The following is an 18,310-nucleotide window of genomic DNA, read 5'->3' as shown; positions in this document are numbered from 1 at the left end:
TTTTGTAGTCTCTTTATTCAGATCATTAAACCAACTACATCAACACGCCAACTGTAACGTTCGAAAAACTTGTTCACAATGAAACTTTCAAAACGATCAAAAATCGACTGCCACGTTTTCTCTCCTCTCATTCCGGCAACCTTATTTTGACATCCCGAATTATACAGAAAAGGGAATAGGACTCGTCTCTTGCTTTATGTTAAATAGTGAGATATATTTTAGGATACATATATAATTCTAATAAAATTGAGAATGGAAATGGGGAATGTGCCAAAAAGACAACAATCCGACCATAGAGCAGACAACAGCAGAAGGTCACCAACAGGTCTTCAATGTAACGAGAAATTCTCGCACCCGGAGGCGTCCTTCAGCTGGCCCCTAAACAAATATATACTGGTTCAGTGATAATGAACACCATACTAAACTCCAAATTGTACACAAGAAACTAAAAGTTAAATAATACAAGACTAACAAAGGCTCCTGACTTGGGACAGGCGCAAAAATGCGGCGGGGTTAAACATGTTTGTGAGATCTCAACCCTCCCCTATACCTCTAGCCAATGCAGAAAAGTAAACGCATAACAATACGCACATTAAAATTCAGTTCAAGAGAAGTCCGAGTCTGATGTCAGAAGATGTAACCAAAGCAAATAAACAAAATGACAAAAATAACATCAGACTACTAGCAGTTAACTGACATGCCAGCTCCGGACTTCAATTAAACTGATTGAAAATTATGTCTTCATCATATGAATATCAGGCACAATCCTCCCCGTGAGGGGTTTAGTATCATACCATCATAACATATATGAGAAGAACATCACCCATGTCATGCCAACAACTGGTTTATTAATAATAAGTGTTTAGTTCCGATGCAAAGACCCTATAAGTGAATCAATATTAACGCCAAAATATGCAATATTTAATGACCTGACAACAGTATCGTAGCTATATCCCTTCTTAATAGGTCTATTTAAAGGTTTTGTCAGCTTCTGGGGTGAATACTGACATTTTTGTGCTTTATAAAGAATATTTCCATAAAATATTGGATGTGAAATACCTGAACGTATAAGAAGTCTGCATATTGAGCTATATTTACGAATGATGTCCTTATACCGATGATGAAATTTAGTAAATGTTTTGACTAGTTTGTGATATCGAAAACCCTGGTGTAATAATTTTTCAGTTATACATACATTTCTCTCGTTAAAATCTAAAACATTGTTACATACACGAGCGAATCGTACAAGTTGAGATATATAAACACCGTAAGATGGTGACAAGGGAACGTCACCATCTAAAAATGGATAATTAACGATATATGATCTATAGGAAATGAGAAATCATCTCTTTTATCATAAATTTTAGTATTAAGCTTTCTGTTAATGATATATATATCAAGATCGAAGTATTATTAAATTTGTGTATCAGATGTTGTTTCGATGGGTCTTTGCTGATTTTTGTCATAAATTGTAACTCATAGCAATACAAAAACAGGTCCGCAATAAGTGGTGCACAGTTAGTCCCCATTGGAATTCCGATAACCTGACGATATACGGAATCTCCAAAGCGAACAAAAATGTTATTTAGTAAAAATTCAAGGGCAGATATAGTATCAAAGCATGTCCAATTGACATAGTTTTTTTGTTTATTGCTACTAAAAAATGACCTAAAAGAGTTTGAACATATATATTCACATTCTGACTTTTTAAATGCCCATTTAATTAGGTGTGTGAAGTTTTTCTTAATGAGAATGTGAGGCAATGTGGTATATAGGGTAGAAAAATTAAAACTTTGAACAGATTCAAAATCACCAATATAAGCATGCAATTTATTAAGTACTTCCAACGAGTTTTTGACACTCCAAAAGTAATTAATTCCACTATTTTCGAAGGCCTTATTTGAACAATTTATTATCAGGTTTTTGATTGTACCAAGTGTACTGGTAAGAAGAATAGATAATTTAGTAGTGGAACAATGGCTTGAAGACGAAATAAATCTATATTTGTAAGGTGTTTTGTGTAGTTTCGGAAGCCAATACATAGTTGGGACTTTCATTGTTTTTGGTTCTGCTTGTAAAGCGGTAGCTAAAAGTTTATGTTTGTTACAGATGTCGTTTTCTGAAAATGGAGTCAGTTGGAATGTTGGTGAATTGGTGATTTCTTTTTGTAGAACCTCAATGTAAAATTTACGTCAAACAATAATAATATTATTAGCAGCTTTATCGGCCGGGACAAAAACAAATTCCTTGGCTAGTTCTTTTAGTTTATGTTTGATATGAGAAATAGGTTTATTGTGGTTATTGTTAAGAGTAAAATGTTCTTTAAAATGTTGAATACGTATATCAACAATGTTTATTACTGAATTAAAAAAAGAGTCCAAAGATTTTTTGTCAGCTTTTTCCCGTTTTATCCATTTCAAACAGTAAGTACGGAGTGAGTCGTGGATGATATCACGACACTCATTCCAATTAATAGTTGAAGGGGGGGGGGGGGCGATATTTAGGTCCTTTACTGAGGAATGATTTCAACTCACGGTCTTGAACGATGTTAAGATCTCCTGTTATAACAGCTGTGTTATAACATGGGAAATGGGTCCATAAATGTATTTGGAATTACTGCAATTACATGAAGTAGGTGTATTTTCACTGACATTAACATCTTTACACAATTGGCTGTAATTAAACACAAATTTCCGGGTAGATTTCTTGTAAATATAACAAATAAGAGGGAGCTCAGTATTATCAAAATATCCAGGAATTTGTTCTTTAACAGAATGGTCGTTAAAAATACCAGCAATATTAACAAAATCAAAAACTTTATTGACATACTTTACTTTAGTAAAATGTTTTTTTATGATCTTCAGGACGATCAATTTTAGGAAACAGAATAACAATATGCCAATAAAATTTGAACGATTTCATACTTAGGACTGCTATATGAAATTGTGTTGCAATCCTCTTATTAATCGGTAATGAACAGAGCTTTGTTAACAGATAATGTCTGCCGTTGTTTTTTGAAATAGATATTAGGTCTGAAGTATTGGTATGATTTGTCCGAAATTTTCTTTGATTGCGATATTTTTCTACGACCATGAGAGCGGTTTTTTCGAACAGTTTTAGACGAATATTCATGTGCGAAACTGTAGGAGTTGCAGCAAATATATCTACATTCAGCTTTACCAAACGACCATTTAATCAAATAGGAAAACTTTTGTTAAATAAGATAGTGTCAACTTTTCGTTTTTCAGATAGCATGACCATATTTCTTGATTATTGTTGTATACATATAAGGAAGAAAAATAAATAAAATAACAGCGTATCTAGGGGGAGCCCCCCACTCCCCCCCCCCCTTTGTGGGGAAAATTTGGTCAAGACTTTGATAATGGGAATCACTAAAGCATGAATGGACCGTCCCCTTTTAGGTCAGTTAGTGCCCTATATGGCCCTATCCCGTATAAAAAGTTCTGGATCCGCCACTGAATAACTATACTCAGTAATCTAATAGTAGGTATATGTTTTACAATGGAAGTTTTCTAGTCTGAGTTGCGGATATCTTTGACAGGGACAGAAAACTCGACTTGTAGCAGTTAACCTAAAAGTTCTTAAATTGTTTTGCAGGGTTTCTTTGGTGTGAAGTGAGCATAGTATATTCAAACAAGTGGATCAGAAAATCTGATTCGCTAACTTGTTAAAATATACCGTTTTGATATTCATTCTTTACGTTTTTTGCAATCAGTAATGTTTGCTTATTTGTAGATCTGTTATAGTAGTATTATATATACAAGACCGTGGTTTTCCCGTTAGAATGGTTTTACAGTAGTATGTTTTTGGGACCCTTTATAGCTTGCTGTTCGGTGTGAGCTCATGCTCCGTGTTGAAGACCGTATTTTAACCTATAACGGGTTACTTTTATAAATTGTGACTTGGATGGAGAGTTATCTCATTGGCACTCATACCATATCTTCTTATATCTCTTTAATGTACAGATGTTGTGTATAAATGAACATAACAATGTTGTACATAGATTTACGGAAGACTTCTGTACGTCAACTATACACTCTAAGTTAAGATCATTCAACCAAAGACTTAAGTAGATTGGCATATCTTTTTTTAAGTTAACGACCACGATGGGCGCTAAGTGATGTCAATAGCTCACACGGCCAATAGGGCCTAGTTAGCTAATTATGGTTGGAAGACCTTAGTACAGAAATTGATCATGGGAGAATGTTTTACAGAAGTTAACATCTTTGTAAAGGACCCTGAGGCCTCTTTGTACAGAAATTATGTATGGAAGACAGTTTCGGTGACATTGACATTGATTTTTGAAGACCTCGTATTGCTGATCATTTTTGCTGTTTTACAATTTCTACCTCTGTAATATATTTGTTTTATAGATAATAAGCAAAAAACGAAAATTTGTCAAAAGTGCAAATTAAGAGCAATAAATTCTATAAGGAGCCATCTGATAATTTTTGACGAAAATAGAAAGCAGGTACAAATAATTAATGAAAGACCTTTTGTATAGATACGTGAAGTATTGACAACTTTTGTGCAGCTAGACTGTATGGAAAACCTTTGTACAATTATGTATGGTAGACTTTTGTGAAGCTAGAATGTATGGAAGTCCTTTGTACAATTATGTATGGAAGACTTTTGTACAGCTAGAATGTATGGAAGTCCTTTGTACAATTATGTATGGAAGACTTATGTACAGCTAGAATGTATGGAAGTCCTTTGTACATTTATGTATGGAAGACTTAATAAATATGTACAGCTAGAATGTATGGAAGACCTTTGTACAATTATGTATGGAAAACTTTTGTATTGCTAGAATGTATTGAACACCTTTGTATAATTAAGTATGGAAGACTTTTGTGCAGCTAGAATGTATGGAAGACCTTTGTACAATTATGTATGGAAGACTTTTGTGCTGCTAGAATGTATGGAAGACTTTTATGAAGCTGGACTGTATGGAAGTCCTTTGTATAATTAGGTATGGAAGACTTTTGTACTGAAAGAATGTACGGAAGAAATTGTGTACTGCTAGAATGTACGGAAGAATTTTGTACTGCTAGAATGTAAGGAATACTTTTGTACTGCTTTAATATATGGAAGACCTTAATACAATTATGTATGTAAGACTTGTGTGCAGCTAGAATGTATGGAAGACCTTTGTACAATTATGTATGTGCATCTATAATGTACGGAAGACCTTTGTATAATTTTAAGTATGGAAGACATTTGTGCAGCTAGAATGAATGGAAGACCTTTGTACAATTATATATGGAAGACGTATGCGCAGCTAGAAGGTATGGAAGAGCTTTGTACAGTAATGTACGGAAGACGTTTGTGCAGCTAGAATGTATGGAAGACTTTTGTGCAGCTAGAATGTATGGAAGACCTTTGTATGATTAATTATGGAAGACTTTTTTGCAGCTAGAATGAATGGAAGACCTTTGTAACATTAAATATGGAAGACGTTTGTGCAGCAAGAATGTATGAAAGACCTTTGTACAATTATGCATGGAAGGATTGTGTACTGCTAGAATGTAAGGAAGACTTTTGTACTGCTGTAATGTATGGAAGTCCTTTGTATAATTAAGTAGGGATGCCTTAGACCTTTGTAACATTAAATATGGAAGACTTTTGAGCAGCTAGAATGTAAGGAAGAGCCATGGCGTTGTCAGTTTGTTTTAGATTTATGAGTTTGACTGTCTCTTTGGTATCTTTCTTCCATCTTTTAATACAATTATGTATGTAAGAATTTTGTTCAGCTAGAATGTATGGAAGAGCTTTGTACAATTATGTACGGAAGACTTTTGTGCAGCTAGAATTCAAGGAAGACTTTTGTGCAGCTAAGAATGTAAGGAAGACCTTTGTACAATTTTATATGGAAAACGTTTGTCCAGCTAGAATGTATGGACGACTTTTGTGCAGCTAGAATGTATTGAAGACCTTTTTACAATTATGTAAGGAAGACTTTTGTGCAGCTAGAATGTATGGAAGACTTTTGTGCAGCTAGAATGTATGGAAGATCTTTGTACAATTTAATTATGTATGGAGGACTTTTGTGCAGCTAGAATGTATGGAAGACTTTTGTGCAGCTAGAATGTAAGGAAGACTTTTGTGCAGCTAGAATGTATGGAAGACTTTTGTGCAGCTAGAATGTATGGAAGATCTTTGTACAATTTAATTATGTATGGAGGACTTTTGTGCAGCTAGAATGTATGGAAGGCTTTTGTACAGCTAGAATGTATGGAAGACTTTTGTGCAGCTAGAATGTATGGAAGACTTTTGTGCAGCTAGAATGTATGGAAGACTTTTGTGCAGCTAGAATGTATGGAAGACCTTAATACAATTATGTATGTCCAACCATACTCTAAGGATCATTCAGCCAAACCTTGGTTTAAGTTGGTCTTGTAGATTCCTTCTGTGGCAACAGTTCTTATTCCCTAAGGAAGACTTTTGTACAGGAATAATCATGCCAGACCTATGATATTACTTATGCTTTGAACTTTTATTTGAAGACTTTTGTACAGAAATTATGTATGGAAGACTTTTGTACAGAATTTATGAATGGAAGACTTTTGTACAGAATTTATGAATGGAGGACCTTTGTACATAAAATTATATGTGGGAGATCTTTGTATAGAAATTATTTTTGTAAGACCTTTGCACAGAAAGCATGTAAAGGAGACCTTTATACAGATAATAATTTATGGAGTATCTTTGTACATCTACTATGTATGGGAGACCTTTGTACAGATTTATGTATTGAAGACCTTTGTTCATAAATAATGTATTGAAGACCTGCTTACATAAATAAGAATGGAAAATCTGTGTGCGAATTTCATGTCATGTGAAAAACATCAAAGTCCTTATCATTTTTGGGGTCTGCTTGGGACAATTTTGCATTGACCTTCCACTTGTGGTTCACCATAAAGTTTGTGGCATAAAACTAGACCTAATCACAGACTAATACATCGTTGATAAATGATTTTTGATAAGGCAAATTAATTGAATATTATAATTCTAGCATACAACATCATGTTTTTAGCAAAAGTTCTGGACCCGCCACTGAGGTGACTCATAGGCAATCAAACCACTTCTTCTTATTTTTAAATAGGACATTTACAAGCTTCTGATGAGATAGCTTCTGAGAAATCAAAGTACTTCTGAATCCAAATAAAATCCTGAAAAGTGCCAAAAAGTATAAGCCTAAAAGTGTCTGACCACCAATTCAAAATTCCTATCTAACCAAATTTTGCAATTTTCACAGCTTTCTTAAGAAGTTATTTCAAGATTAACTTTATAGAAACCAGATGTATCCTGCATTGTACATGTATCACCTTTTTACATGCCCATTTTCAACCCATGTTTAAAGTCTTATAAGAAGGAACTGCCTTTTGGAAAACAAGTACTGCTAAAAATAACCCCTGGTTTTCTGAAAAACTTAAATTAATATATTATGGAGCACATTAATCCTCAATTTTTAATGCAAACTCATAGACAATTAGATTTAGGTTCAAAATGTTCTAAATATATTTCTCTTTCACCAAAAAATCCATTTCTACAAATGACAACAAAAACACTATTTTGTGTCAGACTAGGGCTACTTTTACATACATTCTAAATTTGAGGGATCTAATTGGTGATTTGACAATTAAAGAGGTAATCTTAGTCTCAGAGGTAGTTTTTATCCAAAAACACATATGATTTGGAAAATTTTTTTTTCTCAGATAATCCAGTGATAGCATAAGGATAGCTTATCCAAGCACAAAAAGGAACAAATTCCAAGGGTTTCAATAATTCAATCATAAAATTTTCTTTATTGATTTTTAAATATTTTCATGACCATTCACTGAATACACCTACAACTATGAATATAAACCACTTAAAACGAATATCTTCTATATTAATTTATTGTTCAACATGATCATTATATAACTACATTATTTATACGTCAAATAGTTATACAAAATCTGTTTATAATAAATCTATCAGGATCTTTCAGTGTGACCTTTAACCTTTAAGTTAAGTCATAAGTACGTCATTTCAATGATTAAAATTATACATCATCAAACCATATATGGGAAAAAATGCACTTGTACTTTAAAGGCATGTATGATGTTGAAAATTTATTTATCATTAATAAAAATGACAAGCAGAAATACCTAACCAGATTATTATACTGTGAAAAATTCATAAATACATTGCAATAAACTTACTTTTCAATACAAAGTTTACTTCCAAAAGTTCAAATCATTTGCAGTTGTATGAAAATCTTTAAAAGCTGATGAATCACGATAAGAAAATTTCAAACTTTGTTTAAATAACTAGTCTTTTTGGGTGTGGCTATAAAATATATAACAATGTTTCTTCCAGTTCCTCGAACTACTTAACTCATACAATACTTTTTAGTTCTAGTTAAAAAAAAATTGCATTATACCTCCGTAACAAATCAATCCTAAATTCTGTACTTTACTGAAAAGTACAAAAATCACATTTAAAATTATTATGAAAATAAAGAAATGGACGGATTTACAATGTATAAAAAAAGACTGGTTAGTAACAAACATCTGTCGAAACCTCACATGTCTATAATTATGTGTGGGAGATCAAAACCTAACATATCTGTAAGTGTAATTATAATGTGTGGTAGATAACTGCATCAACTGTTACAACTTAATTATGTCTCATCTGTTTGACAACAAACTTCATTGATTACTATGTTGCTGATGTCAGTTCCAGAAACAGAAGACCTAAGTTTGTTACAATGACTTTTACTGCATGTGAGAATAAAAATTATTGCTTCACATCTAGAGGCAGCGAGATACTTATTTTCAAAAGCAATTTTTACCTTAAAATCTACCCTTTTTGAAATTTAAAAATCCCAAAATTCAAACTATCTTTTTTCTTCCACATTACATACTGTGGATTCATTTATTTTCGTGGGTATCAATTTTCATGGATTCAGAAAAACTTGCATTTTCATCAATATTTGATTTGGTGGTTTTGCCAATCTCTGCACACAGACCCTATAGAAAAATTGTAGTTTGTTGAACATTTAGATTCATGGTTTATCTGTACCCACAAAACCCACAAAAATTGGTATCCAACGAGTAATAACTAATTCACAGTATATGTTGGATTACAATTATATCTATAACATTATTAAATTTGTCCTTTTCAGCAGTGAAACATCTTAAACATGTTTGTTTGAAAGCTTATTTGGCTCAAACATATACTGAAAATTTTCAGTTTAAATAAATAAATAACATATTTTTTTACAATATTAGTTATTGCTACATCAGATCTGTTTGTAAATCACCAAGAGCTTTAGTTAATCGTTTGACTTTTTCTTCTGTTGCTTTCTTGCTTGCGTCTTGATCCCGAAGTAATTCTCTCATCTCCTCCTCCACTTCATACACCTATGTTAAAGTAAAATCAGTAATAGTACATTAATCCTTTAATTTTCTTCATTATCAACAATTAGTGTTTGTGATCAATACTAAATTAACATATTATATATTAGTAAACATCATTATCTATTATTTATAGTATTCTACAACTGTCACAATTCAAATATGTCAATAATCTTATAAAACAATCCTTATTTTGTGCCATCAAAAGTCATCTTTAATAACCAATAATCATGCAGTAAAATATTTAACTTTGCCAGAATTTTTTTCAAACAAATTTCCTCTAGATTCATAATGTCTTTTGCACTGTTCTTAACTCAATTTTTGATAAAAAATAAAACATTAAATAAAATATATATAATATTTGTATATCTGCCTAAAGAAGCTAACCTTCTGATAAGCTTGATCCAGCTCAGCTTGTTTCTCATGTTCCAGCCTGTTTATCTCCTCTTGATGTGAGGATTCCTTAGCCTCTAACTGTTTCCTGAACGAATCATCTACAGACCGCAACTTTTCTATTGCTGTACTGTAATGGAAAATTTAATACTATCTATAAACATAAAATTCTAGTGCAATGTTCATGACAAGTTATTTCATGTGCAGCATGAAACTATGTCTTATTTTACATTTGTTTGTCATGTAAGCATCCCCCTTTATCACACTTGATATTACATGTAGTATCATTAGATTGCAATAATATTTATTGCCCAGTATAAAATAACTTGCGAGCTTCTGCCATGATTAAAAATCTAGATTCAACCCTCTACCCTCTCCACTTTGTAAAATGAAAGTAAAACACATGCAAATTTAGTGATCCAATGAAATATTTTTTTATCCTTTATGAAAAGAAAATGTAATGATACTATGGCAATAAAGATTTTGTCAATAAATGTTTAATTTATTTCTGATTGATTGTTGATGTTTTAATGCCACCTTTGGGCTGTTTTGTGGCAGCCAGTTTTTATTGGTTGAGGACTCAGGAGTGTCCAGAGAAAACCATGACCTTTGATATCAAAACTGACAATCCTAGTCAATTAATATTGGAGTTGAGTGCACCTACACTAGCAGGGTTTGAACTCACCACCTCAGTGTTGACAGCTGGCTAGTGATTAAAGTAGTAGAAATACTTAGACCACTTGGCCACTGAGGCCCTCAAATTAAGTTACGGAGTAAAGATTTTAAGGAGTGCATTTCTTTCATGGGTATCATGTTTTGAGCAGGATTTTTAAAGAGTAAGACATTTGGTTGATTTTCACAACCCAAGGGTAACTGGTCCATAGAAATAATGGTCATCTGGACTTCTACCTACAAGACTGATTAATGCTAAACTAAGCGGACATTAGCCTATGCAGAATGTATAGAACTTTGACGTTTTACCTAATGGTCTGGTTACTGAGAGTGCTATGTACTTTAGGGACATTAAATTTTTTTTTTTTTTTAAAGTTAAATTACTGAATATTTAATCTCTTTATACCCTGTTTGCATAAAAAATATTTATCATTGTATCAAGAAAATAACAATTAATCTTAGTGTTTCCTCCTGTAATTGCACTAAGGAGTAGAATCTGCAATGTTTCCAAATCCCCACATACCTAGCTGCCTCTACAGCTTTATTTCTCTCCTGTGTTAATTTCTTTTCTTTGTTTTCCCAGTTATCTTTCATTTGCTGGACCTGTTTTTCTAATTGCCCAATCAACTGGGATTTCTCTTTCCATTTGTTGTTAAGATTACTGTAGGTAAAAATCACATTACACTTAATACATCTTATAAGAAATGAGAAGAAATTGTTTTACTTGTTAAACTAGTTCAACTTTTTAAAAGTTGAAATTGTAATAATATTTTAATTCATTTCTAGTAAGCACTGATACATAGTGATATGATGGAAGCACTCAAAAAGTCGGTTAGTTTGTAAAGATCTGATTCTCTTTTTATCAGCTGACTTTTAATATTTCTATACAATATATGTACAACTTTTTTATTTAGTTTTTTCTGAAGGATGCAAAACAATCATAAAATTTACTGATTTGTAAAAATTCTAACAAGTTGCTTATTCTTAAATGACAAAATAATATGAGATAATTAAATTCTTTCCAACTAAAATAAAAACTAAAATAAGCATGTAAATTCTTTATCAATAATTATATACATATAACAAACCTATGAGCTTTTTTGGATTCCTCTAACTCTGACTCCAGATCAGCTACTTGATGTTTTAAATCATCTTTCCTTTCTCTTAGTGTATCTAGTCTTTCCTGGACAAATATAAAACAAGCATAAAATAGCATCAGAGTAAATTCTAATGCTTCTAAAAAAAAATTTTGTTCGTTTGTATGCAATATGAGTTGATATTGAAGTATTCACAAGAGCTGTTTCTGATACTTTTCATTATACATTCTGACATATAAAGTTGTACTTCTACAATCAAATTGTATCATTGGCTAAAGGCTAAACATTTTTATTCAATAAGTTAGCTGGCAAAATTATCTTATATAATTTAATATAATTTTAGGTTTCAATACTATAAAGTTTTGAATTGTTATAGTTGTAAAATCAACTGTATTAAATGGAATATCTCTAAATTTCCAATTAAAGGGAAATAATCCAGCACAGTTAAGTAAATTGACTATATACCTGTACATCTTGGGAACCAGCTCGTTCTTCATTCAACTGTTCCTCTAAACTTCTTTGTGTTTTCAAAGCCTCTTCTCTTGCTTTCTTTATTTCCTCATCTCTTTCTACTAATCCCTATATAAAATTCTTCCGTTAGTTAAATGCAAAAGATCATTAATTGATTCATTATCAATGTAGCATAGTTTTCTTCAAGGTTCTGATATTTTTCTGAGTTGGCTTCTACCGGTATGTGAGAAAATATGTGACAAGCATATAGGTAAAATAACTGACGCAAAGTTGGCAAAAAAAACACATTGTTCAACCACGCAACTAAGGCACAAACTTTTTTTAGTGTTTAGATACATGAATTGTACTTCATTGAGCTACAGATAGCAAGTTACAACTGCATGTAAATATGTGTTAGTAGTACCTCTTTTAGCTTGCGTATAGTTTCTGTCTGGTCTTCTAACATCTTTGACTTGATTTTTAGGGCATCAGTTTCTTTCTAAAAATACAATACAAAGTCAGTACAAATGTAGTAAGTTTTGAACTAAATCTATTTTGGGATTGATTAATTTTCCCTAATATAAGATTTTAAAACTCAATACTGAGAGATAAAGCAACAGTCTTTTACTTTCAACTAGAAATTCCACAATGATTTGTCTCCAAAAAAAGAAAACAGTTATCTCCCATTCCACATTTGAAATCATAAAAGCAAAGTTGAGTTTATTTTTATGTCTCTTCTCTAACGGAAATTTACCATACTGCGAATAAAAGAACCTTTAATTGTGACAATGTTTGAACTCGTTCAGGAAAATTAAACCATATTATGTTTTGACAAAATAAACTTTCTAAATTTCCATCAATAAATTCCAAGGATTTCAGAACAGAAGTCATGCAAAAAAAATGATGTCCTACTTATAAACAGTAATGTGACTATCCATCAAACATTTAAAATCTATGTTTCTTTCTTTTAAATTTAATCATCCTTACATTTAAACTTTTCTTGAGTATAACAATCTCTGAATTGAAAGATTCTATCTTGGCTTCAAGTCTACCTCTGTCCTGGGCCAAAGAAGCACCTGCAAAGCAAACATATGTATTTTACATGTCATACAGTCTATGAAAGTATAAATAAAATATTTGAATGTTATATGAATGTTTTCAATATTAACAGTAGACAGATCAATGAGTACAATCAGTTTTTCATGATGAAAGACAATTTCTCAATATGAAATTCACCTTTTCAGAATCTAATATATTCTGGGTAGTACATGTGAGTTTCCAAGCAAACATCTGAAACAATAAAAATCCAACCAATGGTATAATGTTATCTACATTTAGGTATAGGAATGATGAAGCTTCTCACAATCTTTTACATTCTAAACAGTTAATTAGCCTATTAATTTCCTTCTTTTTAAATTCTTACAACTAACAGCCATACTTCAAAACACCCTACCTTGTTGTGCTAATTCATGACCCCATAGTTTTCGCTCTGCTTTTAATCCACTTATAACAGAATCCTGGGCTTCCACTTGAGCCAATAATTTAGTTTTGTCCTAAAATCATAAATTGATAGTTATTATTACTAGTAGGTAGCTAACACTGTTTGTATCAATTACATGTCTTTAATTCAATACTAATACTCTAAAACCTTAGGATCATGTATTAAAAAATGATAACAAAATTTGGCAATTGTCACAGTAAATATGCATGCATATGAAGTTTAGTGTATACATTTTACAATTTCAAAAGTTCTAATTGTACAAATTCAGAGTATACAGTTTTACCTTTTTTTCAAAAGTTCTAATTTTAGAGTATTAAGTTCTAATTGTTCAAGTTCAGAGTATATAGTTCTAATTTTACAAGTTGAGTCACTTGAGTGTATCCATTTTACCTTTATTTCCAGAATTTCTAATTGTACAAGTTGAGTATACATTTTACCCTTTTCAGAATTTCTAATTTTACAAGTTTAGTTTATACATTTTACATTTTTAAGAATTTCTAATTGTACAAGTTTAGTGTATATATTTTACCTTTTTCAGAAGATCTAATTGTACAAGTTTAGTGTATACATTTTACCTTTTTCAGAAGTTATAATTGTACTGGTTTAGTGTATACCTTGTAATTTTTTTCAGAAGTTATCATTATTCCTGTTTAGAGTATACAGTTTTACCTTTTTCAGTAGTTCTATTTATACAAGTTTAGTGTTTATTTTCTTATATTTTCATAAGTTCTAATAATAAAAGTTAATAAAGTGTACACATTTTTACCTTTTTCAGAAGTTCTAATTGTACAAGTTTAGTGTAAACCTTTTTACCTTTTTCAAAAGTTCTAATTGTACAAGTTACATATACATTTTTACCTTTTTCAAAGTTCTAATTGTACAAGTTGAATGTATAAATTTTAACCTTTTACAGAAGTTCAAATTGTACAAGTTATATATAAACCTTTTTACCTTTTTCAAAAGTTCTAATTGTACAAGTTAAGTATAAATTTTTACCTTTTTCAGAAGTTCCTATTGTACAAGTTAAGTATAAATTTTTACCTTTTTCAGAAGTTCTAATTGTACAAGTTAAGTATAAATTTTTACCTTTTTCAGAAGTTCTAATTGTACAAATTTAGTGTATTCATTTTTACCTTTTTTAGAAGTTTTAATTGTACAAGTTAAGTGAATACATTTTTACCTTTTTTAGAATATCTAGTTGTACATGTTAAGTGTATACATATTTACCTTTTTCAGAAGTTCTAATTGTACAAGTTTCCTTCTTGCCTCATCCTCATATTCCTCTAACGAATGTAGTCTGCTCTGAAAATCAAAGAAAATATACCCAAATTATATCTTTAGAGTAACATAATAGTACAATATTTTGATCATTCACTAAAAAAATTACCAGAAGCATGCATAACATTTCACTGAGCTAATACACATTTTTGTTTATTGGCCAGCTGAAGACTGCCTGCAAGATTTTCTCTATATATTAAAGACCAATTGGTGGCCTTTAGCTGTTTTCTGATCTTTTGACAGGTTGTTGTATCATTGACTAATTCCTCAATTCCATCCTCAATTACATGTCATGATAATCTAATGGTGGCATGTTGAATAAATTGGTCAAATACAGAAATACTCATGTGGCTAATTCTTTTCCATTCTTATACCTGCTTATGTTTTGAAATGATTTTAAACATTCATATTGATTGATAATGTTTTGTTAAAACACATGTAAATTTTATATAACCAAGTTTGCAATTCCCTCAAGCAAAGTTGACCTTAGACCAAAGGCAGTTCTATTTAGGCTGTAGAAGGTTTTAATAATATTCTCTTGAATTTTTCATATATTTTATTTCTTAAACTTTTGTCTCAGATATAAATGATGATGGTTATTCCAGACAAAAGTGTATTGCACTTTGAAATTAAAATCACTTTTATATTGCAATTTTCAAAAACACACCCATTCAAATACAACACATATAATATTAGTTAGAGAATTGAGACAATTTTATACATTGTACATTTCATTTATCTTGAGAAATAAATAACCTGGGCAAATTTCCTGACTTTATCACATATTTGACAACCTTGAAACGAATACAAGTCTGTATATACAATGTACTTTCATTATTGACGTAACCTTCTCTGTTGGAAAACAAAAAAATCTCCTTTTACTATAGACAACTGCCAAAACTTCATCCTGGTTGGACAAGGTAATCTGATTGCAGTGGTATTTTTTCTCTCTTTGTGACATTGGCTTATTTATGTTCTATTTACCTTGCTTTTCAACCTTATTAGTAAGGAAGCACAACAATTCTCTAAAGTATAAGATAAAGGTCTACTACCTCTGCAAAGACGATGAACAAAGTTTATTGTTAGACCCTTTTATATTACTGTAAATTAAGAAATTATTTTGTGCATTTATCATTGCAATTTTGTCATTTTAGACTTAAATGTGATTAAATGTTTTACAATATTGACATATTCCTGTTTTATTCATTTGAATAGTTCAAAATGCAAGTTTAATTTATTGTGATTATAACCCTGTCACATTTTCGCAATAATAAAATCATCACAATAATGGGCGTATCACATTTCCGTTAATTTTTCATATTCCCAATACTACGTTTCCGCAAATTTAAAGTATAAATTTCCGCAATAAGTATTTATTATTTTTCCAGAAACTTACCTGGTAAATTATAAATATTTGAATATATATTAGATAAATTATCTATTTTATTTTTTTAATAAAGAAAATGTTGTGCGTCTTATATCTACAATATACTAGATATAACTAGTTGACTCTGGTAAGGATTAGTTAAACTTTAGCTTACTTGCCAACTGACATGAATGAAGAATGCTTTGTTGAATTAACAGACGATGCTCCATCTGACGATAAATGCATGAAGTTTGCCGATTATATATTGGAATTTTATATAGATAGCAATTGCAATTTAAGATATCCATCAACCATTTGGGCATCACCTCCTGAACGAGCAGTTTTACGCTAGCCATCTTAACATTTTTGTCTTTGTCGTTGTGTTATTGAAACTGCAAACAACATCTTACATAAAGATGATAACTCTAACTGTAAAAGTATCCGTTCGGAAATATGAAAAGGAGAAGATGGACTTCCTTCTTGACTGACAAAACTTGTAAAAGGTGAATGTACAACTGTGGACTTTGTACACAGAACGTGTTGGCTACAAATATTCTGCCAGCACTGATTTATGAACTCATATCAAGATATATCTGATTAGTGCTGACTTTTTTACATATGTTTTCATACATTTTAATGATGAATTTTACTTGCATGTTATGATGACCTTTAACTTAATAAATATTTATTTTGTATTATGACTTTGCATTCGATCAACAGGTATTCTTTAATTATTTTCGGAAAAGTAATGATTTTTTTTCTTCAAAATAGTTACTTTTTTCCGGGAAAAGTAAGATATTTATTTGCGGAAACGTAAACTTTTTTTTCCAGGAACGTCATTTTTTTCCCCGGAAAAGTAATGCCAATTTGCGGAAACATAAAACGCAGACAATAATTTCTGAATTAACTATACATTCTTCAATTTGATCTTAAAATTTATTGTTTGATTTTGTCTCATGAAAATCATAACAATACCCTGTTCTTTTGAAGCTTTGTAAGTTGTAGTAAAACCAACCTTATATTCTGAACTTTGTTCTTGTTTACTTTTAGACAATTCTGTAATTCTTCCTTTCTGTTCTTTTACAAACTTAAAAAAAAACAACAAATAATTCATACAAATCAATAGGTTCTCTATTTAAGTCATGTGGTCATATTAAAATGTAACCACACTACGCATCATTCATGTTAAGTTTTGTTTGAATTGGTTTATCAATATCAGGGGTGAACATCTTGAGACAAAATTGCAAACGGAGGTAAAAATATAGACATTTACCGGTAAGAGCAATATACCAATAACAATTAAATTCATTATAGATCTTATACTGTTGATAATATCTGCTGTTTTCAGTTTCTGTCTATCTATCTATAATATTTATCAAGATAATAAGAATAATTAGTTGCGCCATGAGCCCATGATACACTCATCGTCTTGTGTATGAATTTTTATGCAATAATCGTAAATAGTTTCTGACAAATGGCGCGACATGTGAAAACCCCCCATTTATTAACCAAATTAATCAATATCTCTAAAATAAAATTTTGAATCAAAACCAAAAAGTATACAGATCTTCAGATAACTTATAAGTGTGTAAAATATTAAGCAATAGGCATAAATTGTTTTTGAGATACAGCGACATGTGAAAAGCCCTCCTTTAAAAAAAATCAATCAATATATCTAAAATAAAATTTTGAATCAAAACCAAAATGTATAAGATTAATATACCTAAGAAGTGTGAAAAATTTTCAGCAATAATCATAAATTGTTTTCGAAATACAGTGTGACATGTGAAAAAACCCTCCCCCTTTTTTTTCTTTCAAAATACCCAATAACTCAAAAATGGAATTTTGAATCATCACCAAAAAGTATTCAGATCTTAAAATTAATATAACTAAGAAGTGTGTAAAGTTTTAAGCAATAATCATTAATTGTTTTTGAGATACGGTGCGACATGAGAAAAAAACCCACACCTGTTTTTAAGTTACAAAGTCCTGTAACTAAAAAAAAGTTTTAATCTTCTTTTTCACCAAAAAGTATACAGATTGTTTAACCATCATAAGAAACAACTATGTAAAGTTTCATGAATTTTTTTTTGTAAAAAAAATGGGCGGGGTCACATGTTGTGCCATA

General features: G+C 30.9%; 1 protein-coding gene across 3 annotated transcripts in view; it reads right to left on the bottom strand.

Annotated features, from left to right (window-relative positions):
• Window positions 1–7,904: 7,904 nt before the first annotated feature.
• The window catches only part of LOC139523211 (leucine-rich repeat and coiled-coil domain-containing protein 1-like), a 104,420-nt gene continuing 94,014 nt past the window's right edge, over window positions 7,905–18,310 (bottom strand). For all 3 annotated transcript variants that reach the window (XM_071317039.1, XM_071317038.1, XM_071317040.1), the window contains exons 18-27: window positions 17,198–17,269; window positions 14,766–14,840; window positions 13,491–13,590; window positions 13,025–13,113; window positions 12,462–12,536; window positions 12,053–12,166; window positions 11,579–11,673; window positions 11,014–11,151; window positions 9,813–9,948; window positions 7,905–9,431 (exon numbers count right to left, since the gene is read on the bottom strand). In XM_071317039.1, coding sequence (XP_071173140.1) covers window positions 9,306–9,431; window positions 9,813–9,948; window positions 11,014–11,151; window positions 11,579–11,673; window positions 12,053–12,166; window positions 12,462–12,536; window positions 13,025–13,113; window positions 13,491–13,590; window positions 14,766–14,840; window positions 17,198–17,269 — 1,020 coding nt within the window. In that variant the 3' untranslated portion in view covers window positions 7,905–9,305. The remainder of the gene's footprint in view (window positions 9,432–9,812; window positions 9,949–11,013; window positions 11,152–11,578; window positions 11,674–12,052; window positions 12,167–12,461; window positions 12,537–13,024; window positions 13,114–13,490; window positions 13,591–14,765; window positions 14,841–17,197; window positions 17,270–18,310) is intronic.

The sequence above is a fragment of the Mytilus edulis genome, chromosome 5 (genome assembly GCF_963676685.1).
Source record: "Mytilus edulis chromosome 5, xbMytEdul2.2, whole genome shotgun sequence".
Classification (NCBI taxonomy): Eukaryota; Metazoa; Mollusca; class Bivalvia; order Mytilida; family Mytilidae; genus Mytilus; species Mytilus edulis.
This window is presented reverse-complemented; position numbering and strand designations above follow the sequence as displayed.